At 44.4% G+C, this 27388-nt stretch overlaps 1 protein-coding gene across 3 annotated transcripts in view; it reads left to right on the top strand.

Moving 5' to 3' along the window:
* The window catches only part of LOC311586446 (hepatitis A virus cellular receptor 1 homolog), a 30237-nt gene extending 16772 nt beyond the window's left edge, over positions 1-13465 (top strand). For all 3 annotated transcript variants that reach the window (XM_084762447.1, XM_084762446.1, XM_084762445.1), the window contains exons 4-8: positions 1782-2027; positions 4054-4103; positions 6336-6447; positions 7861-7897; positions 11008-13465. In XM_084762447.1, the coding sequence (XP_084618573.1) occupies positions 1782-2027; positions 4054-4103; positions 6336-6447; positions 7861-7897; positions 11008-11110 (548 nt within the window). In that variant the 3' untranslated portion in view covers positions 11111-13465. The remainder of the gene's footprint in view (positions 1-1781; positions 2028-4053; positions 4104-6335; positions 6448-7860; positions 7898-11007) is intronic.
* Positions 13466-27388: the final 13923 nt, after the last annotated feature.

Below are 27388 nucleotides of genomic sequence, written 5' to 3'. Positions count from 1 at the left end.
ATGTACAAAGTGAGTCCAGGACAGCTAAGGCTACACAGAGAAAGCCTGTCTTGAAAAACAAAACAAAACAAAACAGAAAATTTCCCAGAGCAAGAAAAGAAAAGTTCCTGAGCTGGCTGCTTCTTTCCTGGGTTCTGTTCTTACAGTGATCTCTGACTAGATTTTTTACATGCTTCCCTTTTCCCTCCACTAAAAGATATATACTGTCCCAGGAGAGTTTGTATTGTGTCAAGCTTCTGCCCATATACTAGATCGGATCAGCCAACTAGAACCCAGGGCCAGGCCAGGATACAACAGACCCTTTCACTGCTGTGAAAGGATTCAGTGCAGCACAGCCCCACCCATTCCTTGCTGGGTTCTCAATGGTGACTCAAATTGATCGATGTTGAGGGCTTGCTACTGAACACCTGTTTTTAGGTCTCTGAACCAAACCCACTATCTGACCCTCTATAGGAAAGGTGTCTGAGGGCCAGTGAGATGGCTCAGTGGGTAAATGTCCCCACTGCTAAGCTTGTTGACCTGAGTTCAATCCCTGGGCTCACATGGTGGAAGGAGAGAACAGTTAGCCCCTGACATCCACATACGTGATATCACAAAACAGACAAATAAATGAATAAATTAAATTTAGGTGGGGAGCGGGGTTCTTTACTTCACCACTTCCCTACGCACAGTAGAAACACTGCAGGTTTTTTTTCTTTATTTCAAGGTAAAAACTTACTGTGTTAAGGAATTACACTGTATCGCACACAAAGAAGAGATTTTGAAGCAATTATTTCTCATTCCTGAGGATTTTATTTTGTTAAGTTAAGATAGAGGTAGATCACTTACAAGGGACATATGTCTACTGCCATAAACAAGAGTGAGTGCTTGCCTGGCTGTTTCCTTTCATCAGGACGTTGCTTTAGTTCCAGCCCTGACTGCACACTGAGGCCGTCAGTAGCTGTTCGGATGCTCACAGCACATCTGATGCTGTTGGTTTGGAAGTTGCAAATTGAGCATGCCTAGTCTAAACATCCTGAGTCTGCATCCCTCCAAAACCGGAAACCTTTTGAGCACAGACTTGATAATACACCTGGGAAATTCAACGCTACAGAACTATCATATGCAGAATTCTCGACAGTTTATAATCTTACCTTTAAGCTATGTATGTGAAATGTAAGCATATGAATGCTATATCAATCCATGTTTATACTTGCACTCCACCCATAAGGTATTCTCTTTATACAAATATTCCAAATTGTTAGGAAAGATTTTAATTTTGAAACTCCTGGCATCAAGCAGTTTTTGGATTCACCTTGTCTCCCTTAGACTGGAAGAATCCATAGAAGACAGTGTCTACCCTTTACCCAAACATGCAAACTGCTTTGTGTTGGGCCTTGTGTGGGATCTCCATGCTAATAAGCAGAGCTGTATGGTGTGTCCTCTCAGGACAGACTGAAATGACGGTGCTGGGCCTGGAAACTGGATGAAGTCGGTCACCACTGATATGAGTCCCAGCCTCTCCATCTTCTCTGTCTCACAGAGATGCTCAGAGAGAGCTGAGGATCTGACACCTGTCAGTCATCAAGCGTTTCTATAGGAACATGGGCTCTGTTCACATCCATGTTGTCAGTGCGGCTGCCTCCTATTGGTGAGCCTGTTTCTATGCTCTGACCTGACACATCCTAGTTGGTCTCGGACAAAGAAAAGAGGTTCAAGAGAGGAGCCTCTGCCTGGCACAGCCTTTCACTGCTCTCTTCTTGCTTGACTGATCCTTGTTTCATCTTGATTTTCAAATTCAGAAATTCCCACAGTCCCTCCAACAAGACCCACAACCACAACAAGACCCACGACTACAAGGCTCACAACCACAACAAGGCCCACAACTACAGTAAGACCCACAACTATAGCAAGATTCACAACTACAACGAGACCCACAACTACAGGAAGATCCACGACTACTTCAACAAGATCCACACATGTACCAACATCAACCAGAGTCTCTACCTCTACTCCTCCAACACCAGTACACATGCAGACTAAACCAGGTAAAAACCCATGTGAATCAGGACCCAGAGTCCTTCTTATAGGAGGCGGTAGGACTCACAGACATTATGTCAAGTCAGAAGTGTAACACAGGTGAAGGGCTCTGAACTGGATCCCAAAGAGCAGCTTCACAGGGGCTGTGATTTTCCAGTCTTAAGCTACATTCCCACTCTTCTGTGTAAACACTGAAGATGGATGACTCCCATCTCTCTTTATCAGATACCCAGGGGAATCGTTCCTGGCCGACTTAGGTGGATCATTGATCTAGAATAGCTGATGACGTTATGGGAATCTGGGCCAGCTGGGCATGACTTTCTGATTGAAAAAAAAAAAAGGTGGGGAGGGGGAGTGGCTGAGAACTAAGGTCATGGTAGGTGCACTCAAGACCCTTCATTTCTATTCTGAAATTGGGCCATCTGTCTGAGGCCGTACTTCAGTGAAGCTGACATTTAGCATCTCCTGAGCACTGAGCAGCATACTACATGCTTTATGATGCAGTGTTTGATTCTCAGACAACTGTCTGCTATGGCTGGGATCTGTCCCTATTTCACAGTCACAGGACTGACACAGAGTCAGAAAGTTCATGGTGGGTGTTACAAAGACAGAAAGTGGCTCAGACAATGTCCTATTCACTTGAAATGAAAGCTGGTTCTTCTAACTCCAGAGCCAGGCTTCCTGTTGTGGACATGGATGTTTGGAGGGTTTCTTCTGATTTCCCATCTCACTGAAAAGACATCATAATGCACCCATTTACAGAGGCACTGGATGCCTTCTGAAGTTTTGCTTTAAGGATCTTTTAATTCATTCATGTAGCATGAAAAATGCAAAATATGCTGGGCACGATGGTGCATACCTGTAATCCCAGCATTGTGGGAAACAGAGGCAGGCAGATTTTTGTGAGTTCCAGGAAAGCCTGGTCTACAAAGAGAGTCCTGGACATCCAAGACATAGAGAAACTCTGTATTGATACAGACAAACAACCCACCCACTCCCCCAAAAAGAAAAAGAATAGTGCAAAATATATCCTTTGTAGAAATGAAAAAACACACATCAAATTCGAAGGCTTTACGAGAGGATCTAGCATGCTCATAATTTGGCCTGAGGTCATGTAGTTCATATTTCAAATTGCCTACGAGTAAGAGTTCAGGTGTAAAATTAATGGGTAGTAAGTTAACTTAAGGATGAGGAAAAGCTAGTCATCCTGAAAGCAAGTTCAGGTATAGACTTTCTACACCGACAGCTGAAAATACAGCTGTTCAAGAGAGTCTCAAAGCTTCCTAAAACTATCCATCCTTGAGGGAAGATTCGATTTTGACCAGCAGAAACAAACCACACAGGTCTTTTGGACAGAGTCATCTGATGGGAGGTATTGATTTCCCTCACCTCTCGTTGGCCTGCAGGTAGTAGATTCAAGCAGCAGGACCCCAAAGGACTGGGCTACAGTGAGTTTGCAGAGGGCTCTAGGTTTTAGCTGTGACTTTACAGTACAGGCTTTGTGAGGAAATCCACTTTGTTCCAGGCAGCTGCACACACTGTAGGATTGTGAGGGCCTCTCGGGACTGAAAGAGCTTTTCAGCATAGTTTTTGGCACTTTGGAGGCTGGGCTAACGGCCTGTGTCTAGAGACCGTGGATGAGTTACTGACTCATTTGCTGAAGTTGGAAATGTGTAGTCATCTGATGTCTCCTTCATCTGTGAGTGCAATTAAGGGGATTCTTATCAGGAAGTTATCATCCTTATATATGCCAGACGCTCATTGGAAAGAGGATACTGTGTTTATCCGGACACATTGAAACAATAAAAACGATATATTCCTTGTTGCTAAATAGACATTTCAAAAATACTTTGACTAGCTAAACATTCAAAACTTGGTGCTCAGAGACTTTTCTGCCATATTAAATGCTAAGCCTCACAAGGTATAAGACACATGGGCCTTGTGGGAAATATTTACAGACATAGTAAAAATGAGAAAACCCAACATTCTTCTATTTAGAATATTCTAATTAGAATTTTTCTTATTGTTGAGCAGATTGGAATAATGCTGTGACTTCCTCAGAGGACTCTTGGAAGAATTACACTGTAAGTACATTCCTCCCTAGATATTAGGCAAGGTCACTGGTGTATCTTTCAGGAAATAGTTTATATTTAAAGATTTTGTCTGTAAAATTAGTTTATAGGCATTTGAGTCAAAAAAAAAAAGAAATGAAATGAAAAATAGTCAGATATAGTGGTAAATTGCTTATTCGTACAACTCAGGAAGTTAGCATAAGATCAGAAGTTGGAGGCCAGCCTGGACCATTAAGCAATTTGGACTACATTATGAGATCTTGTCTCCAAAACCGTAGATAAATAAATTCACAAATATATAAAAAGAAAGAAATTAAGGCAGGGTGGTGGTGGCACATGCTTTTAATCCCAGCACTTGGAAGGCAGAGGCAGGCAGATCTCCGTGAGTTCAAGGCCAGCCTGGACTACAGAGTGAGTTCCAAGACAACCAGAGCTGTTATACAAAGAAACCCTGTCTGGAGAAACTAAAAAAAAAAAAAAAAGAAATTAAAATGAAGCATTTCATGCTTACAAAGGATATTTGAATTCAAGAAGTTCATTTAGAGACCCCCTAATAGTGTTTTTCTATCACTGACAACTTTCTATAGTGGTATCTGGTGATTTGTTCCCCACACACAAAGCTACACATAGAGTATTAAGGCCTTCGACAGTCTCAATTTTGCATGATTTTCTCTATACTAAGCTTGAGGAAAAACTAAGGTACTCCAGTTGCAGGACTCTTACCAGAGTTCTATCTCTACAAAAAGTGGAAATAAATCAACAGAGTTTGGTTTTGTTTTGTTTTTTTTTTTTGTTTTTTTGGGTTTTTTTTTTGTTTTTTTTTACCCTCCTGGCTCTAGGAAGAAACAAGGTTTGTATATGTGTAAGTAGCACAGGAGAAATGGAGGTTGAGGTAAGAAAAAAAAAAAAGCCAGCTATGGAGTTGTGAGGATTATTTGATTATTGAAACTAGCAATGCCCTTGCAAGGCCTTGGGTTTGAACTGACAAAAACCATCCAATGTCAACAACAATAGCAACATTCAAGACAAGATAGAGGTATCTATATAGAGACAAATGGCCTCGTGCCTCGCATACTGACAGTCAGAACCCAACACAAACTCTGTTAGTAGGCTTCTTTTGTTTGTTTCTGGAAACAGGGTCTCATGTAGTCCAGCTGCACAGCTGAGGATAACCCTCGCCTCCAGATCCTGCTGCCTCTATAAAAATTATAGGTGCAGATCCCAACACAACTGCCCATTCCTTTGAGACATCATGTCATTTCAATAGCTCAGGCTGGCCTAGAACTAGCAATCTTCCTGCCTCATCTTATGGAGGACTGGGATTACAGTTCTGTGTTACCTTCCTAGCTGAGACTAAAAAGTTTAACACCGTATTTGACATTAACAGCCAGTGGTCTGGCAGAAAAGGGAAGAATGTGTGTGTACTAGTTAAATACTAGAAACCATCACGGACACGTGGCTAAGGGACCAGACTTATGGTTAGATACCACAAAGGATCACTGCAGACCAAGGTTGTTCATGCCCTCAGGCACCTGACAAAGGGTCCTGGTTAGCAGCAAGGACAAATAACTGAGAACAGAGTTCAAGTCAGTAGTAGAAGAATCTCGGCTCTGAGCCTGTCAGACATGGGTGCACGGAAAATGGTGCGGGGTGGACACAGTGCTGGCTCACATGTTTGATTATTTACGCATTCGAGACTGAATCCCAGGTAGCTCATCTGGTTTTGAAATATCTATGTACCTGGTAAGAGTCTGGAACTCCTAATCCTCCTGCTTCCATCTCTCAGGCTCTGAGATTGGTGTGTGCACCCCATGCCTAGCACTAGCAGCACATGCTTTGGATCAGTAGATCAACTTCCTGACCTCTGTCTCATGAGAAGACTGAAGAGAGTTTGTGCAGATGAAGGAGAAAGGATAGGCGGACACAATCATATACATACATGATTTATAAACCCACATTAAACATGTGGTTAGAATTTTGACTGAGGATACACACATGTACTCACCTTGAACAACATAGAAGACCTTTGCCTCATCATCAAAGACACTTTGAGTTCACACATTTCAGAGTTCCACTGCCAATCACCACCTCGGATCCTTGGGTCTTACTGCAGATGCCAGGCCATCCACAGGCCAGGAAGGTGTAGGTCTGGGTTTAAGGTCTAGCATGTTTTCTGTTTCTCTCCCTGGTGCCCCTTTGGCTCACTGCTGTTTATTCATTACTGGTTGTTTATTGTTTCCTTAGGAAGCGATCCCTGTACAGAAGCCTCGGTGGAACACGGCTAAGGGCTTCTATGTTGGCATCTCCATTGCTACCCTGCTGCTGCTGCTGCTTCTGAGCACTGCAATTGTCACCAGTAAGTGATGTCACGACTGTCCCCAAGGAAGGAGAGCCAGGGTTGTCAGCCCCTCTGACTGCATTTAAGCAAGTGCACATGCCATGGGGGCTTTGGGTTTACATGACTCGTCCACTCCCCAAGGGTTGTGTTAGGACCTACAAAGCACTGCAGGTGACTTCTGGAACTTGTTGAGAGCTTAGAGATTTTAAACCATTGCTACTAAGTCTCCAAAAGCCCTGTTCTGTAAAACTCGCAGAGTTTATACACTAGTGAGTTTTTTTTTCCAGCTAAATCCATTTTTTTCATGCTTTTGTTTTGTTTTGTTTTTAGTTTTTATGCAACTTGATCTCATGTAGTCCAGGCTGGCAAAGATCTTGCTAGTTAGCTAAAGGGGATTTGCAACTGTTGGCTAGCCTCCCAGGAATAAGTCGCAGGAGGAGGCAACACTGTTGTTTCTTAACCTCATCCTTTTTCTTTCAGTTAATGCCATCAAAAGGAAAATCTTATTTATATTTTCTCTAAAGGAAATTAAATAGTATAACACAACAGATTTTGCATAGGCTTGAAATCTTAAGGCCACCGTAAGCCCTATGATATGCTCTCTCCTCTCCTACCCTTGGACTCTAATTTGTTTTCCACGATGATATGGTTGAACTTTTGGGAACATATTTAGTAGAAGAAGAAGTCTCAACATTGGTGGGAAAGTCACCTGACTATGTGACAGACTATTTGGAGGTGGCAGGCAAGCCTGTATGGCACTTTCTAGGAGATTCTGTGCAATTGCACGAGGTGCTCCTGTCTGTAGTTCATTCTCCGTGTAAGAACCTCAGCCACGGACACTTCCAGACCCCGTCCATGAGCTCCTTATTGACCTTTTCACATGACTGGGCAGAGAGTGGGAAACAAGAGTGTGCCTGTCAGATTTCAATTGCTTAAAACATGGCTATCCAAAAGGATGACTAAGGTGTCTCTAGTGGCATGTGGCTACACTCAGTGGCTACAACACTCAGCATTCTACAAGTCAGTAGCTAGCCTGGGATACATAGCAGATTGTGTTTAATAGGAAAGATCACTTAGAATGTTTGTAAAAGGCCACAACTGTGTTCCCTTCCTCAGCCCAAAGTTCTTTATTCTCCCCTCAAGGACTTGTTCTCTAGCGGCCCATTAGAAAAATCTAGACTTTTTTGTTTCTTTCTGTGAACAATAGTTTACCAATGTCATTCTAGCAAATTAGGCTAGGTGGGTGAATATACCAAACAGAGAATAAGAAGATCATCCCTGTGCAGCAAGGCAGGCCTTACCCAAGGCTACCAGGGATGGTTCAGTTAAAAACAGAAACAGTATCCTGATTAGAAGAAAACACATGAATGTTCCTGATGACATGTTCAATCTTCTTTTCAATTTTTCTCACCACTTCCTACCCCATTTTAGGGCACATGCTTATGAAAAAGAAGTCGTGGTCTCTAAGGTAAGTTGCTGTGGATTGTGTTTTCTTTTAACTAACAGTCTTGAGATTTTTCTCTCTGTGTTCTCTTCTGTGAGTAAATCATCCTTTACTGATTGATTTATTGACTGATGGGGTGATCTGAGACAAGGTCTCACTATGTGGCTCACACTGTCCTGGAATTTTCATGTAGCCTAGGCCAAGCTAGAATTCTCAGTGCCCCTGCCTCAGCTCTTTAGTTCTGGGATTACAGCTGTGTTTCACAAAGCTCCTCTCCCTTTCTGCACCTTGAATACCAAAATATAGTTGAATGAGTCCCTTCCTTCATATCCTCACCTTTCAGAGATATGTTCTGTGTCTGTGTGTATCTACATTTATTGTGGTACAGGGGCAGAAGATACCTCAAGATCAGAATTAGAACTCTAATCTCTTATAGGCAGATGCTAAACTGTGAGTTTTGCTTCATGGAGCTGGTAATGAATGAGTTGTTTTGATCACTCTTGTTTCATTCAGTGCTTTCTTTCATTGAAGTCCTAGTCTATTAAAAACTGATGAAGAGCATATAGGCTAGTAGACAGGCCCTTTCAGGCAAGTAAGTTCGTGACGGCCTGGTCTATTGGCGGGCTGTTGGGGGAGCCCCAAGGGAGCAGAAGATTCAGAAGAAGACAATTCCTGAGGCTGCAGGGAGTATGGTATGACCAGTGTCCCCACAGCTCCACACTGGTCCCAGTCAGTCACGACACTAGTGTCTGCCTTGTAGGCTCCTCTGTTTATGTACTTGGGAAGCTCTTTTTGTCTCTCCATTGTCAGTCCTCTGGAATCTCCTCTGTGGCCATGGTTATCTGCACTGGTCTGAAGCCAGCTAGTTTTCTTCATTTGTCTAAAAATTGGCTATAAAAGGACCATTCCTTTCTGTCAAAATCCAAGTCCTTCAGCCTGTCATCCGTAGGCTTCTTTGTGTCTATGTTAGTCACGAGAGCTGCCCATAGATTGTATCTTGAACAGTGCCGGCCACCATAGGGGCTTCATTCAGATAGATCTTATTATCTCTCAATCATAACTTCCTCTTCACAGTAATAAATCTATTAGGGTAGGAACTACTGTTAGTCTCATCCTACAGATTAGTAAACAGGTTCATAAATATGAAGGAGCATATGAGGTTACACTACACAGTCTTCAGGTTTAGGAGCCCATGCTTATAAACCCAACTGCTAAATGAAATATAATATAAATTGAAGCAGATGTTTTATAACCAAGGGGCTGCCATCTGACCAGGCTGGCCTCCAACTCACAGAGACCGTTCTGCTTCTTCCTGCCTGAGTGCTGAGATTGTAGGTGTGTGCCACTGTTCCCAGCCAAAGATTATTTTTTAATCACTTAATTAAAGAAATTTGAAGAAAACACAACTAGAAAAAGAGGGAGGAAGATGGGTGATGTTGCACACACCTGTCATCTCAGCACTCCATATGCCAAGGCAGGGGAACTGTAAATTCAAGCCATCCCAGACTTCTAGAAACACTCTAAAGTTAAAATAAGAAAACCAGGGGTGGTGGCTGCTCACACCTTTAATACCAACACTCAGCAGGCCAAGGCAGGTGGATATCTGTGACTTTGGGGCCAGTCTATTCTATAATAGGGAGTCACAGGGTAGCCAGGGCAAAATAGTGGGACCCTGACAAAACCAAATGAACAAATAAATAAGTAAATAACCAAATAAATAAATAAATAAATAACATATTATGAAAGTAAAAAGCAAGAAACAAAGCCAGGAAGCCACATTATACACCTCTAATCACATTCCGGCACTTCCTCATGACTCTGTCAGTTTTGTCGCATCGAGACCTCTGAGTGTCTTGACCCTACACTGTTGCCTACATGTGTGACTGTCCCAGGCAGAGTGAAGCTTTGTCTTCTTATTATTCAGAATTCTCGGCACAGGCCAGTTCTTCATGCGGCTGACTAGAGAGGTTCATTGTGGTTCTACACTTCAGTAGCAGATGTGGCTGCTGTGTACAAATGACCACACTCCATCATGTCCTAACATCACTCATGGAGTTAATGTTAATGTGTTTTCTCCTCTGATTTGCTCTTCATGAGTTCTAGGAAGCTCAAGTATCAGTCCACTGTGACTACCCTGATCACCAGGGGCACCCAATGAGCTCTCCAAGTGAAGCACCTCCCACAGCTGTTGGGAGGGGCCAGCCATGAACACCAGCAGTCCTTTCCCCAAGTCAATTCCTTTTATTTTAATGCCTGATGTTTTTGAGCATTGATGTATGCGAATGTGTGTCATACAGGCAGTCCATGAAATTATGGCACAGGCACCAGCCCTTGTGATAAGGCACTGCTATGTTGTTGTAAATGTCTTTCTACTCTGTGCTTAATGTTAGAGGATGTATCTACTATGTAGGTTTTAAAACCCAACGTTAAGAAAAAAGTCAACTTTGTATTGTTTTGTGCATGATGGATGTGTAGTGGCGGGTGATGTGTCATGTCCCTGTGGAGGACCAAGGACAACACTGTGGAGCTGGTTCCTTCCTTCTGTCTTTCCTTCCTCGGGTTCTGGGGATATTGCTCCAGTCACCAGGCATGCCTAACCCTCACTACACTGTCATAGTCCAGTGTACAGAGACAGTCATCTAGTTCTTAGCCCCGTTCCAGAATGCACATCTTGATGAGGTACCTTGCTTGGTTTGATGTTAGATAGCTGCCTCTTTTGCCTTCCACTTTTGTCTTCTCTTACATGAGTAATTTGAAGGATGGATTCCTTCCTATCTATCTATCTATCTATCTATGGTTAGAATTAGGATTAGGGTCAGGGTCAGGGTTAGGGTTAGGTTTAGGATTAAGGTTAGGGCTAGAGTTAGTGTTAGTGTTAGGGTCAGGGTCAGGGTTAGTTTCATGGTCAAGCTTATGGTAGGGTTAGGGTCAGGGTCATGGTCAGGGTTAGGGTTAGTGTGATGCCTATTATATAGTTTTTTCTACAAGTCAATACGGAGGCCCTGTGTGCTTCTGGTCAGTTATAGGTTTTGAGTGTGGGGTCCTGGTGTCCTGAGTCTGCATCATAAATGAAATCTCTGCTCAGACCTGCAAGGTGACCTCTTGTTCTTCAACATCCCTCTCTTTCTCTGCAGCATGTTCCCCTTCTGTGTGTCTAAGAAGGGAGCTTTGCCAAACACAGTGGTCGTGCATGCCCGAGCTGAAGAGAACATCTACATTATTGAAGGCAGTTCCTGAGCTGCGGAATGGGTCACAGTGGCCCTCTGTGGAGCCTTCTGCCTCAGGTGACAGAGAATGCAACTGATTTCCCAGAGTCAAGCGCCCTTTCCAGCTCTGGGACTATTTTCTGTGTTGGTTCTCTAGGCTGTAATGGAGAGGGTGACCCTGAGCTGGTTATACTCAACCTCATGGTTAACACTGTCTAATTCTCATATCAACACTGTCTCCATGTCTCCACTCCCTGCAGCCCAGTCTCTCACATGTGAGCATTTTAGAACTTACAGTGTTTCCTTTAGTCAATGTAAACATTGGTAATACAGGAAATAGACTTCTGTCTTGGTTGTTAAAACCATTAACAAGAGAGGAATAGGAACTAAAAGTAAAAGAATAAAATAAAAGTGAGGGTTGGTGGAGGCGCATCCTGAATTTAGAAACTTTTCATGATCATGTTTTATCTATTTTATTATAACTGGAAATATCACTTTCCCTACCCTCTCCAAGGGGTAAAATCATGGGAACATGGAGGTTCTAACTTCCCTCTTAATCACAAATAGAAGAGACCCTAACGCCATCACCATAGATGGTCATACTTTCTCAAAGATCTGAAAATATGACATTATGTGGTTGATCTTAGAATAAGCATGGGTGTGTCATATCAGGAGACGTTACCATGGTGAGTATGGACCGGGCAGACATCAGGGAAGAAAATGATGGACCAAGGGATTGAGTTCATTAGTGCTGTTTCCCCCACACTGCTGTCTCGATGCTCATTGTTCCTATGTTCACCCACTGAGCTCTGAAGTGGGTGCTAGAAGGAGGCAACACAGCAACGGAAGGAGAAAGGAGAGAGCAGGACACGGGATCTCTGCCTGAGAGAAGTCCTGTTCTAGGTGGACAGAGTTTGTGGCTATCACTGGTTTCCTTCAGAGTTCTAAATTTGTGATTGTCTTCATGGCATGTTTATATTTACATTTATTTCAGAAAGACATCAGCTCCTTCACTGGGAATCATTTTGTTCAATCAATGAAATATTTGGTTTTTCTAAGAGTTAACAAGGCTGTTATTGTTATCTTCATTGCAATTTGGTTATTGGCAAGAGCAGACTGGCAAGAAAGATGGTGTTAATTTCCCTTTTGACCTGAGCAATCCAGGACCCCAGCTCAGAGACACTCAGCCCACAGCAGCCAAATTGGCTTCCCTCGTCTGCTCTAAAACGATTGAGTTTACTACAGTTTTCTGTTTCTTAAATTTGAGGCAATTACACATCCCAGTGACAGCCTTATTTGTAGCTTTTCTACAAAGATTTGTCAAGATCAGCCTTGAGTTCTAGAGCAGTGCGGCCACTAGGTGGGGCCATCCATTTCCACACTTTCCTTCCTGCCTCCTTTCTCATCCCTGCCTGGTGGCTGCAGGGCTCTGAGCTTAAGGTGCCTGCCTTTCTGCAGACTTCCTAGAGACATAAAGGAGTATGGGAATCTATCTATCCATCCCACCTAGTATTTCCAAAGTTTGCTTGAACTCAAGGACATGGTGACTAGTGACTTCCTGTAAAACAATGTGTGTGGGGGACCCAGTGGAGACATGGCATATGTAAGGCAGTATTGTCGGTGGTAACAATAGGGTAACATTCTATATCTGTTTCCCATCTACTTGCTGTTATCATTTCCACATTTACCTTGGTGGTCATTGCCATGAAAGGTTAATTATGAAAACTCATTGAGCAGTGAAAAACTTTCTATACCCTACCAGAGTTTGTAGCAATAGCCACTGTTGAGTTAGAGTTGAGTCAATGATTTTTTTATATTATTACAGCCACTAATCTATATTTGTATGTTGTCTGATCTGTCCTTAAAATAACCATGTTTCCTTCAGTTATAGTTGGTGTTTGTCATTTTGTTATGCTATAGAAAAAAATCATCAATTGAGAGGATTGCTAGAAAGATCCTAGGTGAATTTTGTTAATATTCCCATAGATACATCAGTCTTGTTGATGTTTCTTTTAATCTTGAAGCTTTTGAGCTTTCAAGAAACCATTGACTCTGTTATCTGTAACTGGCAGTGCACTACAATAATTAACAATTATACTCCTTTAAAAAAAATGGACCTTACTGTGTAGTCCCAGCTTGCCTAGAACTCCTATGTAGATCAGCTTGGCCTTGGTATCACAAAGATCCTCTGGCCTCTGCATCCCAAGAGCCAGGATTACAAGTGCGTGGCACCTTCATGCCCATCATGACTAAACATTTAAATTTATGAAACTTCCCACATCTTATGAAGCAACAATCCTTTTCTGACAGCTGTGTGCATATTTTGAGAGGTCTGAAGATGAGATATTGACTAGTTGTCTGACTTCAGCCATGTGCTCTTTCACTAATAAAACTATGTTTCTTCACTTTGGAACCTGACTTCACTTTTTTTTTTCAAGGTCATCAGTTCACTTGGGCCAGGCTTCTTTACCTTACTATATCTGGGCTCACAGGCCATGAGCAAATTGTGTTATTATTTTTCACAGTTTAACCAGATGCTAGGTAATCTAACCCGAGCTACGGATAGAGCAGAGTCCACTTCTGAACTATAAACTCCCAAGAAGCTGCAGGTTAAGAGGAAATAGATTTAAAAGCACATCGTTTCTGGTCCATTAATCTGCTGATTAATTCTGAGGAAAGAGAGGATGTTGTGATGGAGCCTGGCTTCCCAACAACGACATTTGTGACTAGGAAGCTGGCACGGAGGATGAACTGAGACCTTAGAGGAATATCTAGTCTGTGAGCTGGTCACACCCTGTAGTTGTAGCTGCTGGAAATGTCTGCTGAGTGACAACACTGCAGGGAACCTTTGTGTCAGAGGGAGCAGCTTTAGCAAAGAGCGGTATTACAGATGAAACCATGTGTAGTCAAGCAAATGTTTCCTGAAAGGAATCTACCAAGTACAGTGGTGTCTGGATCACAGAAAGGTGTGTCCCCAGGATTAAAGTGTGGGTCTGGATGTCTTCAAGGACAAGAAGAGAATGGGGCTGAGTGAGACTAGAGAGGTGGGAGAGTCTCACAGGGCCTGGATGACAGGGACTTAGGAGCACATCTGTTTGAGAAGGTCATTGTTAACAACCAGGCACCACTGTGGCCAGCTGCAGGGGACTTGAAATCAGGACAGTAGGCATCCAAGGCCAGCTGCCCACCATCCCCCCCTCCCAGAAACTCAGCAACAGCAGGACAAGTCAACCTAAGATGCAACTGTCCCCTTAGCCACTTGTGCTGGATGTGCTGGGTCACCTCATAAAGAGACTCATTCCCTTTCCCCCCATTCTCTTCCCATCTCATCTGGAGACACTCTCTGTAATTGTCCTCCCCACCCTCCACCCCCATCAAAGCCTCCTATGTGGAACCTACCATGTGGCTTGAATCTGTGGCTCCATTGCTTAGCTCCACCGTTAAATCCCAACATTCTGGTGTTGTGACTCAGATAGGCTTAGGCTGTCAGAGCCATGCCTCTGGAACCCTATTCCCACCGCTGAGGTCATGCCACTATAACCTGGTCAGACTGCTTACAGGCCCACTTTATTGCTACCCGATCCCCACATTCCTACAGGCAACACTGGGTGGATTGGTGAGTTCCCCTTCCTGGTCAGAATAAACACTTCTGAAAGACTGACCTGCACCTCTCTGGCACCTTTTGAGATGGAGATACTCCCAGCCACAACACAGTCTTCATGACTACAGCTGGTCCTACTTGCTGACCTTCATCTTCGTCCATCCCTTAGGTAATATTTATTCTCTCTCTCTCTCTCTCTCTCTCTCTCTCTCTCTCTCTCTCTCTCTCTCTCTCTCTCTCTCTCTCTTTGAGACAGGGTTTCTCTGTGTAGCCTTGACTATCCTGGACTTGTTTTGTAGACCAGGCTGGCTGCCTCCCGAGTGCTGGGATTAAAGGCCTCTCTTTCTTTCTTGTGCCTATACTGTACTCATCCTGTCAACTCAGGTGCCAGTCCTGGGTACCAAGTGAGCTTGTGATGACTCGCTGGACCAGCCTGTACCTTTTGTTCCTAGTTCATCTGCACCCTTGGGGATGCCCAAGGTCAGATTTGCAACTTAATTGTCTTTTCCCTTTACCCATGGGAATGGCTCCCTCATCTGTACCTCCCGGTTCCCTTCTGGGATGCCTTCTGAAGAATTTTAAACATTTACACTGGTGCCTGCTCTAAGGACTTCTAGGCTCACATGCCTCAGCAACAAAACTTGGCCTAAATATCCCTTAGATAATGAATCAGGAGGTTCTCTATGCCCAAGCCTTTTTTATTCTCTCTAAACTTTCCCTCCATTCTTCCTGTTCCACCACTCAGCTCCTTCTAGCTATAAAGCCTCAACCTCAAGAATCCTCTACTATAGTGGGGCATGGTCGCACACACCTTTAATCCCAGCACTCAGGAGGCAGACACAGGTGGATCTCTGTGAGTTTGAGGCCAGCCTGGTCTACAAAGAGCGTCCAAGACAGCCAGGGCTACTACACAGAGAAACCCTGTCTTGAAAAACAGAACCAAACCAAACCAGAATCCTCCACTACTTTTGACCCTGATGATGAACTCCCGCCCTTCTGCCATCAACCCATGGCTTCTTCCTCCCCATCTCCAGCTCCTTCTTCCCCCTCTCCAGTTTCTTCCTCTCCCTTTCTGGCTTCTTAAGCCTCTGTACCTCTAGAAACAGGCACTGTGATCATCCTACTTTCGTGTCTACTTTCACCCTGCCAGCAGCTTTTAGACTCCCACCTTGCTACCCTCTCTCGATCTATAGAAAACCCTCCTTTTTCCCCTACTCAGCCTAAACCAGCCTCAGTTCTTCCTTTTCAGGAGGTGGCCACCATGGATGGCTTAGCTAGGGTGCATGTTCCCTTCTCACTAACTGAACTCTATCAAATAGAAAAGAGACGGATACACCTCTAATTCTATGTTCACTATCAACATATCACTTAATCCTATAGTCCTATGATATATATGATACACACACATCTATATCTATCTATCTATCTATCTATCTATCTATCTATCTATCTATCTATCTCACCAACAGCCTATTACTTGAGGAGCACAGGCGAGTTTGGAAGCAGGCTAGGACACATGCAGATGAAGTACATCCAACCAACATGGCACACTGGATTGGAGCTGAGGAGATGCTCAACTAGGACCTCCAATGGAATTATAATATATTGGAGGGTATTTTAGAAGAGATTAGTTTACAACCTGCCTCCTGGATGGTCTCTGTAAGGCTGCCCTCAAGCTAGTAAATTATGAAAAACTCCAGGAGGCCATTCAGGACAAAACCAAAAAACCCATCTCAATTCCTAGAGCACCTTACAACGGCTCTCTTACAGCATACTAATCTAGACCTGGAAAGTCCAGAGGGCAGACAACTCCTGATGACCTATTTCTTCTCCCAGAGTTTTCCCCAACACTAGGACCAAGCTTAAATCCTTGGACAGAGGACTCCTAACTCCACAGGCAGAAGTCTTAGCGCTGGCTTTTAAGGTATGCCATGAGATGAAAAAGCCCACAAGCAAAACTACCAACTGCTGGCTAAGGCCATCCAACTTGCTTCGGCGACTACCCGGCCTTTTGTCTCCTAGGGCTCAAGGACCACTGGGTCCCTATCTCAAATGTGGGCAAGAGGGGCACTGGGCTTCAGGCTGTCCTAACCCCTACAGGCCACCAGGACCATTTTCAAAGTGCCACCAAGAGAAACATTGCCCATGTTGATTGACCATGAGTCCCTCATGGCACAGGGACATCAATCCCAGATCACCCTATGGCCGATCTCCTAGGCCTGGCTCTGATGACTGAAGGTGCCCAGGTTCCCTTGGCCTGACCACTGCCAGACCTAACTCACCCCTTCTCCCTCAACATAACAGAAAAACAGGGGTATGCCCTTGGGGTACTAGGTCATCAACTAGGACCTTCCTTTTCACCTGTAGCATACTTGTCAGAGAAATCAGACCTAACAACCCAGGGATGGCCACCCTGCATATGTTCTTTAGCTGCTGTTGAACTCCTTATTCATGAATGCAAAAAAAAAAAAAAAAAAAAAACACCCCAAAAAAACCAAACCAAACCAAACCAAAACAAAAAACTAACTTTTGGGTTACCTATTACTGTCTTCTCTTCTCACAACCTGTCCCACCTTTTAACATATTAAGGCTTACAAACTGTACCTTGCTCTAAGGGTTCTTTTTCTCCAGGTGGCACTAGTAGAAGATTCTATGCTTACTTTCCAACCATGCCCACCTCTTAGTTCCTGAACTCTTCTTCCCCAACCTAACCCTGACTACTTCCCATCTCATTTCTGCATTGAAACCTTAGAGGAACTATTACCTCACCCGTCACACGTCCAGGATGGCACATTGCCCCAGGCCATCTATACCTGGTACACAGACGGCAGGTCCTTTGTACACAAAGGAGCTCAAACAGCTGGCTATGCCATAGTGTCAGATACTGAGGTGGTTGAGGCACAGGTCCTCCCTGCCCACACCGCTAATCAGCAGGCTGAACTAATAGCTCTTACCCGTACCTTCCAATTGGCACAGGGACAATCGTTAAATATCTACACCGACTGCAAATATGCCTTTCAAATCCTCCTGTCTCATGCTGCCATCTGGAGAGAGCTAGGGTTATTTACAACAAAGGAAGGATCTGTAACCAGTGCACACCAGGTTATGGCCATGCTAAAAGCCTCTCACCTCCCCACAGCTATTGGAATTGTCCACTGTCTGTCCCCTCGGAGTGACAATTCCATAATCTCTAAGGTAAATAATCAAGCTGACGAGGCAGCTAGGGCGGTGGCCCTTGGAGGCCTCGACTTCTTTCACCCACCACAGGAAATCCTTACACTACAACCCACACACCCCTGCCATTGCCTGACGGTCATTACATCTGTCCTATCTGTACCAACTCATTCATCCCTAGTAGCCAAGCCTTGTCTCACTTTGTTAAAATCCACCTACAGCCCCGCCCCCCGCCCCTCCCCCACCCAGGACGTACATCTCTTAAAGACTATTACTGCCTCTTGTAAAACCTGTCAGATGTCAAACCCCAACTCCAGATATCATAACCTCCCTTTCCGTACCCAACAGGCTCTAGGGGTTCCCTTCCCCGGCCTGACTGGCAGCTTGATTTTATCTGCATGCCACAGTCAAACATGCCCGGTATCTCCTGCTCTTGGTGGGCACCTTCTCAGGGTGGGTGGAGGCATTCCCCACCACCAACAAAAGGTCATTGTTCCTTTTGGGGTCTCTGTCTCCCTCTAATCAGACAATGGTCCTGAGTTCACCCTTCAGATTTCCCAGACCTTATCTAAAGCCCTCAACATTCCTTGGTATTTTTATACCCCATATCACCACAGTCCTCAGGAAAGATAGAGTGAACTAACTGATCCCTTAAAAAAAATGTTCTTTTCAAACTGTCACAGGAAGTTTACCTTGATTAGGTAAAAATCCTGCTGCTAGCCCTTTTCAGGCTACGGGCTCTCCCCAAGGGACCTCTTTTTTATCTCTCCCTTTGAGCTTCTGTATGGACAATCGGTTCTAACTCCCAGTCCTTCAGTCAAACCCTCACCTCTCCCTGATCACCTACTCACCCCCTTTGTCATCTCTGGTCCCTACTATGGATCTTTACTGACCACTGTCTACCACGAGGATACACTAACTCCTGTCCATCTCCTATAAACACTGTAGACCAGGTCCTCCTCTGCCCTCTGGACCAATGTCCCTCAGCTCTTTCCCCTAAATGGCAAGGCCCCTTCAAAGTAAGTCTTGTGAGTCCCACAGCTGCCAAGCTGGAGGGCATCCCTCACTAGATTCACCTAGGTCACCTCAAGCCTTTTACTCCCCACCCCCTTCAAGATAATTTTCCTTCCTACATATCAATTCCAGCTCCCTTAAGCTCCAGTGGATGCTGAGACTGACCTTCTTGTCTATGGTTCTAGAAGAATGAGGTTCCACTCCAGCAGCTGTGCTGAACCCTACTGAGTTGGATATGTATTTTCCCTACTTTCCCTCTTCTTTTCTTCTATCCATGGTAGCACATACATATAAGGTTCAAGAAATCCTCATTTATAACAACCAGTCTTTCCAAATAGGGTTGAAAGGTTGCTTTATAGAAGGCTCTCAGAAGCCAGTTGAAATCGCTATCACCCCCATATCCACTCCTCCTTTCGTATTTGATATACTTTTTTGCTTGCTTCCTCTTTGACCAAACAGAAAGCTATGGCAGGGAATGGCCAGACAGGTATGAAGGTTGCCCATACTGGTCTTGCCAAATCCATGCAGCAGCACAAAAGATGCTCCTTCACCTAGATAAGAAGATTCTCTTCTACATCTGGGACCAATGGAATCTCAGGTGGGAAACGGGAGTCACTGGCAAACTCTACCACCACCACAAACTCGAACCCCCGGTAAGTACCATCCATATTCAGAGAAAATATATCCCAATTACCCAAACCCTAGAGATGCAAAAAGTAGAGAAGGCAATTAAGCACTCCTCAGAGGTTATTACCTCTTTAGCATCTCCCCTCCTAAATAACACAAAGCTGTCCCTCCTGGATGTCGCAGGAATCATCTTGGGTATTGGAACTGGGACAGTGGGACTGGTCACTTCCCTAACTGTTTTTGTTTGTTTGTTTATTTATTTATTTATTTATTTATTTATTCCCTAACTTTGTATCATGAGTTTTCTTCCCAGTTTATCCAGGACCTCCAGAAGGTAGCTCAGACAATACCAACTCTTCAGGGACAAGTCGACTCCCTAGCAGCGGTGGTACTCCAAGACCTTACAGCTGAAAAAGTTGGCCTTTGCCTTTTCCTCCAAGAGGAATACTGCTTCTATGTCAACCAGTAGAGTATAGTTAAAAACAAAATCCAACAACTCCAGACGGACCTCCAGAAGTGAAGGGAACAGCTTGAGCCTTTGACACTTAGGCCTTTGACAACCCCTTGTGGAAGTGGATTCTACCCTTCCTGTCCCCTGTCTTCATTTCTTTGATTTTGCTGTTTGCACTCTGCTTTATTAACTTCTTTACATTCCTCCAACGACAAATTCAAAATACCTCTAACCAAGCCATTAATCAGTTACGTTCATAGGCCTTTCAACCCCTGGCCACAGAACCAGGTTCTAATAACTATTCAGTATGCCCTGGTGGTGAGGATCAGTGTACCCCAAGAATGACAAGATCACTAGTGGGCAGGAAACAGTGTGAAAAACACGATTCCCCGCTATCCCTTCCTCATCATCACCCTCTTCCTAGTTTCACATTTTTCTTATAATAACTAAAAGTGGGAAATGTTAGCAAACCAGGCACCTCTGCAGCCAGCTGAAGGGGGCTTGAGCCACTTGTGCTCTTTCTGCGCATGTGCTGGCTCACCTTCTCTTCCCCTTTTTCTTCCTGGTTCACCCAGAGGTGCTCTCTGTAACCTTCCTCCCAATAAAGCCTCCTATGTGGGACGTGCCGTGTGGCTTGAATCTGTGGATCTGTTGCTTAGCTCCCCAGTTAAATCTCAACAGTCATTTGTGAAAAATATATTAATGTAGTAAAGATATATATGCTACACAGCACTGGCTGTTTTAGAATACAGGAACTTGCTTCAGCAGCATGGTTTTAAGGGGCCTGGCTTGGCTTGGATAATGGGGCAGAAGGGGCAAGGCAGATAATTTACATAGGATCTTCCATTAGAGATTATAATAGGTTTTCAGACAGGAAGGGAGGGTTAAAAAGTGTGTGGTCATCTAAGCCTAAGAAGGAGCCTGGAGAAGGCCTGTGGGGTTGCAAACATTGCCCTAAGTACTCTGGCCCAGCAGGAGCTGAGTCCAATCTTCTGGCTTGGTGATGGCACAGGAGTTATGACGGTCTGTAGCTTGGTTTTGGGATGGAATTGTGGTTTAACTTTTTCATGCGTTTATATTCACGATTCTCCTTTATACAGTCATCTTACTTGGCTTTTGTGGTTAGCTGGAGGAGAGCGTTGAAGTTTGAGGAAACGTCAAGACCTGTAGTTTGCGACTTTGGCTGCTCAGCTCAGTCACATGGAGAACTGAACACTGTCCACCGATCCATTAACTGGGATCTGAGGATGTCCGCTGCTGATGCCCTGAGTGTTCAGTCTCTCTAGATGATTCGTGTGTATGACTCAGACAAAACCACACTGACCTAGGGAGACTGAGAGGACAGAGGGAAGAATGCTTTCGTGGCGTCTGAATTAAGTCCTCTGGAAGAACACAAAATGCACAGAACAGAATGGGACAGTACCAGCAATGGGTGAGGCCGGGTGTACACCAAGTAGTGGAAAGGGCGTGAAGTCGGGGACAGCAGAGCTGCCCCACATTTTGGTTCCAGGAGGGAATATTGGGAACAAGGAGTCTGAGTGTCCCCATGCCTTTGGGAGGCTCCTCAGGAAGCTGGTGAACAGCTGCTAGCTGACTCTGTCCTTGGGCCTTCAAAGGACTCAATGTTTCACCACAAAAAAAAAAAAAAAAAAACATGAAAGAAAGCAAGCAAGAAAATCCCCACTGTGCTGTGCGGAAGTGCTGGAAGGTGACCCCTGTTCTGCACTGCAGAATGCTGATATGGCTGACTGTCTTCACCAGTTTCTGCACCTGCAGGGGCCTAAAAATACTTTGATGATGACCAGCCATATTTTTTAACAGAGTTTTTTTTTTAAAGGATAGTTTTAGGCTCACAGCAAAATTAAGTGGAAAGTACAGAGTTTTCCCACAAAACCCCCTTCCTCATTCAACACACAAACACAGACAGAAAGAGACACACACACACACACACACACACACACACACACACACACACACTGATTGAGAGGGAGAGATAGAGCAAGAAAAAGAGAGGGAAGAGGTTGCAGGAGGGAGTAGAGGAAGGGGAAGAGAGGGAGAGGAGGAGGAGAGGGAAAGGAGGGGGGGCGGAGAGATCTCTTGCCAACCTCAGCAATCCACATCATCATGGTACAGATGTCATAGTTGAGCCAACATTGACATAATTGTCAACTGAAGTCTGTCATTAATTTTTCTCTTGCTGCTGTTCATTCTGAGTTTTGCAAAAGTATTATGACAGCCATAGACCGTGATTGTTTCATAGAGAATCATGTGACACGCCTGGAAGTGCTGTGTCCCATGCAGCCACATGCACTCTCAAATCCCTGCCATCTTAACATCTTTGTAGTTTGGGTTTGTACAAGGTTTCTCTGTGTAGCCTTGGCTGACCAGGACTTGCTTTGTAGACCACACTGGCCTTGAACTTACAGCGATTCACCTGCCTCTGCCTCCTGAGGCATGCACTGCCACCACCCTGCCTTCTTCCACTTTCTCCTTCTTTCCTTTTGTTTTCTTCATGGTTCTTGTTTGTTTAGAGGTTTAATTTTTAAATATTTATTTAGTGGTGTGTGTGTGTGTGTGTGTGTGTGTGTGTGTGTGTGTGTGTGTGTGTGTGTGTCTGTGTCTGTCTGACCAGAGAGTCCTGACAGTGTCTAATCCCCTGGAGCCTGAGTTACAGGCAGCCTTGAATCACTTTGTGTGGTTCTGGGAACAGGACCAGTGTCTTCTGTAAGAACAGCAATTGCTGTAACCTCTGAGCCATCCCTCCAGCCCTGGGTTTTTACTTTTTTTCAGACAGGTTCTTCCTGTGGAGTAGGCTAGCCCCTAACCTGTGATCCCTCTGTTCTGAGTCTAGGGATAACAGGTGTGCCCACTTCTGCCCAGCACAGCTCCTGACCTCACTAATTGTATCATTTCTTTCATTGCTGGAGCATACTGAGTTGGGGGATTTATTGGCTGTTGGGAGGCAGTTTGGAAGTTTCTACGTTCTGGGAACTGTGAGCTAAGCTGCTGCAAGTGAGCATGTGCAGGGATATTGTGTGCTGAGAGGAGTTTTAACTGATTTAGGTAGCAAGAGTGGAGGGACTCCAGGTGAGACATACGTAACTCCAGAGACTGCCTCTTCGTGAGCCTGTGACGGGGTTAACTAGAGGAAGAGAAAACAGACTTTATCCCAGAGAAGGAAATACAGAGCCTCAGAGTCCACCAGGAACGTGAACTGGTCCTTGAAGGCAGAGAACAGACATGTGATGGAGAGCAGCCAGTCTAAGCGGAACCCTGGCTCTCATTGCTGCAGTTTCCAGGTGAGCAGAGGGAGTGAAAACTGCTTCTGAAAGTAAGCAGAGCAGAGCTGGGCAGGCCTCCTGCAGCACAAGCCCACAGCCTGCACAAGCTTCAGCCCAGCTGCGGGTTTGGATTGAGCTGATTCCTCTGAGATGGGTCAGCGCGAGAGAAGAATCCCATTTCCCTAGTTGTGACTCTGAGGGCCTCATCCGGAAGCCATCTGAACAAGGCCTCAGGTCAGCCTTCCAGTCCACAGTGAGGGAAGGCCCAGAGCTAGAGCTGTGGGAAGCATGAGGCCCAGGCAGGCCCTGACTGCTATAGACAGCAGGAGGCTGGGGTAAGGTTGAGAACACAGGGGGAGAGAGCATTGCCCCAGGAGTCCTGACAGATCTCACCAAATATCAGTGAGCCTGGAGCTTGGTACCTCTGAGCCAGGGCCAGTGGGTGGAGCAGATTCTGGAGGTTTCTCTTGTTCGTTGTTGTGACGCCCGGGAATTGGGAACTTCCGGGTTTGTACATGTAAACTATACTGAGTGTCTCTCCAGCACTTACAGGCTCCTGTTCTTTAAGATAGAAAATTCAAATTTATTTTGTCCCTTCACTGGTTTATTTTGTATAGCAACATTTATTAAAGCTTTTACTTGATTTTATTTGCCATGCAATGAAGAGTTTAGATTTTTAAGTAAGTGTGAATTTTAATACTTGGATTAGGAAAGGGTTCTTTACTATAGTACTGGAAGCATGAATAATTGAAATAATAGTTAAATTGGATTTATCAAAATGTAAATCTTTGCTCTGTCAAAGGATGCTGTCAAGAATGTGTTTGGGAAGCTGGGCGTGGTGGCGCACGCCTTTTATCCCAGCACTGGGGAGGCAGAGGCAAGTGGATCACTGTGAGTTCGAGGCCAGCCTGGACTACAAAGTAAGTCTAGGACAGCCAAGGCTACACAGAGAAACCCTGTCTCGAAGAACAAACAAACAAACAGAATGTGTTTGTGCAAAGACACCTTGTTGGTGGTGCTGTTCTTGTATCAGTCAGGGGCAGAGCAGACAATAGTCCATTGTTCATCCTAGCTTGACGCCTGGCTTGATGACTAAAGCTGTTTTATGCCTGGGACCCATAAAAATAAAATTAAGTCAGCAGGGCATGGTGGCACATGTCTTTAATCCAATAACTCAGGAGGCAGAGGCAAGCGGATCACTGTGAGTTCGAGGCCAGCCCGGTCTACAGAGTGAGTCCAGGACAGCCAGGCCTATTACACAGAGAAACTGTCTCAAAAAACCAAAACTAAAACTAAACCAAACCAATGCCCCCTGCCCCCCCCAAGAAAAAAAAACAAAACAAACAAAAAACAACAACAACAACAAAGAGAAAAGAAAAAAATCAAATTAAACCAAATCAAGTTCAGGTCGTGCAGCACAGGAGGAGGAAGACAGACAGAGACCTGTGGACAACCATGCCATTCCCAGACCTGCCCTTCCAGCAGATGGCACAGGTAGGCCATAGACATTTGTTTACCACCACCCCACTCAGCATGGATGAAGGCTGTTGCCCAGGGGCCTGGCAGCGGAACGGACAGCCTACAGTGGACAAGCCTCAAGTCGAAGCAAGCACAATTTGTGAGTATGTGGTGGTCAGAATGTGGTGGTCAGATGGGGAACAGCTTGAGCAGTATGGAGAGAGAGAAGAAACTGGAGACTGGAAGGTGGAGAAGAATAGCTTGTTATGAGTGGCAGTTGAAGCTGCCCATCAAGGTCTGCAGAAGATCAAGCCAGCATGGCTAGGGAGACTCCTGAAGCCCATGCCTAGTTGAGGAGCTTTTCAGCACTTGAGGGATCCTCAGGGAGGGAAGGTCAATTTCCTAAGGTGGTGTAGCCCCTGGTAGGTGCCCATTCCCCAGTGAACGGCCCTATATGCACCTGCATGTGGACTACAAGATTAGAGTCTTGGTTATTTAAAAAAAAGCATACACGAACCTGGGCACGGCGACACATACTTTTAGTTCCAGAACTCAGGAAGCAGAGGCAGGCCGATCTTTGAGTTTGAGGCTAGCCTGGTCTACAGAATCAATTCCAGGATAGCCAGGACTACGCAGAGAAACCCTGTCTTGAAAACCAAACCAAGCAAAACCAAAAAAAAAAAAAAAAAAAACAACAACAAAAAACAAAACAAAACAAAACAAAAAAAACGAAGAAACCAAACCAAACCAAGCCAAGCCAAAACAATCAACCAACCAACCAAAAACCATAAGATTGGGTGAGGTTTTACAGGAGTTGGAGGAAGGGACACAAATAGTATCTAAATACATTGTATACATGTATGAAATAACCAGAGAATAAATTAAAAATATTAAAGCATTTGAAATATTAGAAGTAATAAGTGGAAAGAGGACCCAAAATGAATGAATGAGTGAACAAATAAGTAAATAAAATGAAAAGAGCCACTAAATGGGTGAAGAACACATTTATGAGTAATATGCAGTAGCTGCTCCCTGCAGAGGGTTCCCTCGAGGAATGCTAGTGGACATATGACATGCAGGGTCACGCCGCATGGTACATACAAGCCCTGCAATACTGCGGTAGTCACCATAGGGCATATATACCATGATGATGCTGGGCAGTGGGGTGACTCATATTTCAATATAAAGATATAGAACAGGATGTGTCATCACCCTACTCAGAGCACCGTACAAGCAAAAACTAATGAATTGTTGGTTTGTGGACAACTTCATCTGTTTTCAAATCGTGTTTGACTTTAAGTAACTGAACCCATAGAAGGGAACCTGTGAATAAGGACGGCTTCTGTGTCTTAGAGTCTATCTTTTATGTAAAACAAACATCATAATCACATACCAATACTTTGAAGTGTTCCTCTTGTCTTATTCCTGTGGACTTACACTGAGGCCTTGGGTCCATTTTCAGGGTGTTTGTCTTTTTGCTTTTATAAATACAGCATGAGGAACAGCGTGTTCAACTTCGGTTCGGCTGCCAAGGTGTCCTGGTTCTCACCAGTGATCAGAACACTGGGAAGGTAGAGGCTCAACTGGAGAAGGTCATCTCCAGATGCTTAGGGAGTCTGAGGCCAAACTGGTCTATATGAGGCCCTATGTTAAAAATTAAAATGCGTTCTTTGTTGGGGTCCATGCAAGAGGAACAGCAAAACAGCTCTAGAACTCATGGAATGCAGCCCAGCAGTTAGCATACACATGATGGGCGTGTCTTGGCAAGGCAAAACTGTGAGAACTATGTGTCTTGAGAACCTCGTGCTATTATGGAGCATAGCTCTGCTTTTTGCCTTTGAGGTCCTTATAATCCCCTTAATATATGAATTGTGTGAGCACTATAAAGGGGTCTTCCAGCCCCTCATTGAGTATTATCATTGGCCTATACAATAGTAATAATATCTTTCAGGCTTTGCTGCTGGAGCAGATTAATGATTCAACCACAACCCTTGAAAAGAACCTGCAGATGTAGATTGCTAACAATGACCTTAAAAAGAATTTGGAAAAATAGATTGTTCAACGAGGTTAAGTAAAGGTGTTTTTGCTAGTGGCTCTGATGCAGAAAATCTTAGGGGACAATTTGAAGTTAAGGAAAAGTACATTCTTAATAACAAAGCTACAGACTTTTTGAGGTTGGTGAGCAAAGACAATACTCCAATTAGCACTAGCTGACGTGACTGTCTCACTGAAGTTGGACTTCATGGTGACTAATTTTTTATACTTATTTTTGCCCTCAGCTTCTTAATATAATTTAATAAAAATATTGAGTAGATGAGCACCTTTACGATTTAAAGTAGAGATGGCTAATTATTTTTATATAAAAATTTAGGTTTGTGATTCTTCTAAGATCTTTATAAGATTGCTTTTTAAGATAATTGATTCTCTCTTTGTAACTGGAAATTGCAGCCTGACAGTAAAGAAAAGCTGGCTTTTTTTTTTATTCTCTGTTAATATGTAACAAGTTGCTTAGTTACACATGTAAATGGGTCCCTGGAAATCACTTGTTTTTCATGGGAGAGCTGGCCCTACCCCTTGCCAGCTGTAGCATTAGGGAGAGTGGGCCCAGCACCTAACCTGGGCAGCAGCACAGTAGGGATGGCCCTGGTTGAGGGGGGGTGTGGGTGAGAAGCTGAGAGAAGCCAATTTGAATCAGTCAACTTT

This window comes from Acomys minous (genome assembly GCF_964271855.1).
Source record: "Acomys minous genome assembly, chromosome: 16".
Taxonomy (NCBI): Eukaryota; Metazoa; Chordata; class Mammalia; order Rodentia; family Muridae; genus Acomys; species Acomys minous.
This window is presented reverse-complemented; position numbering and strand designations above follow the sequence as displayed.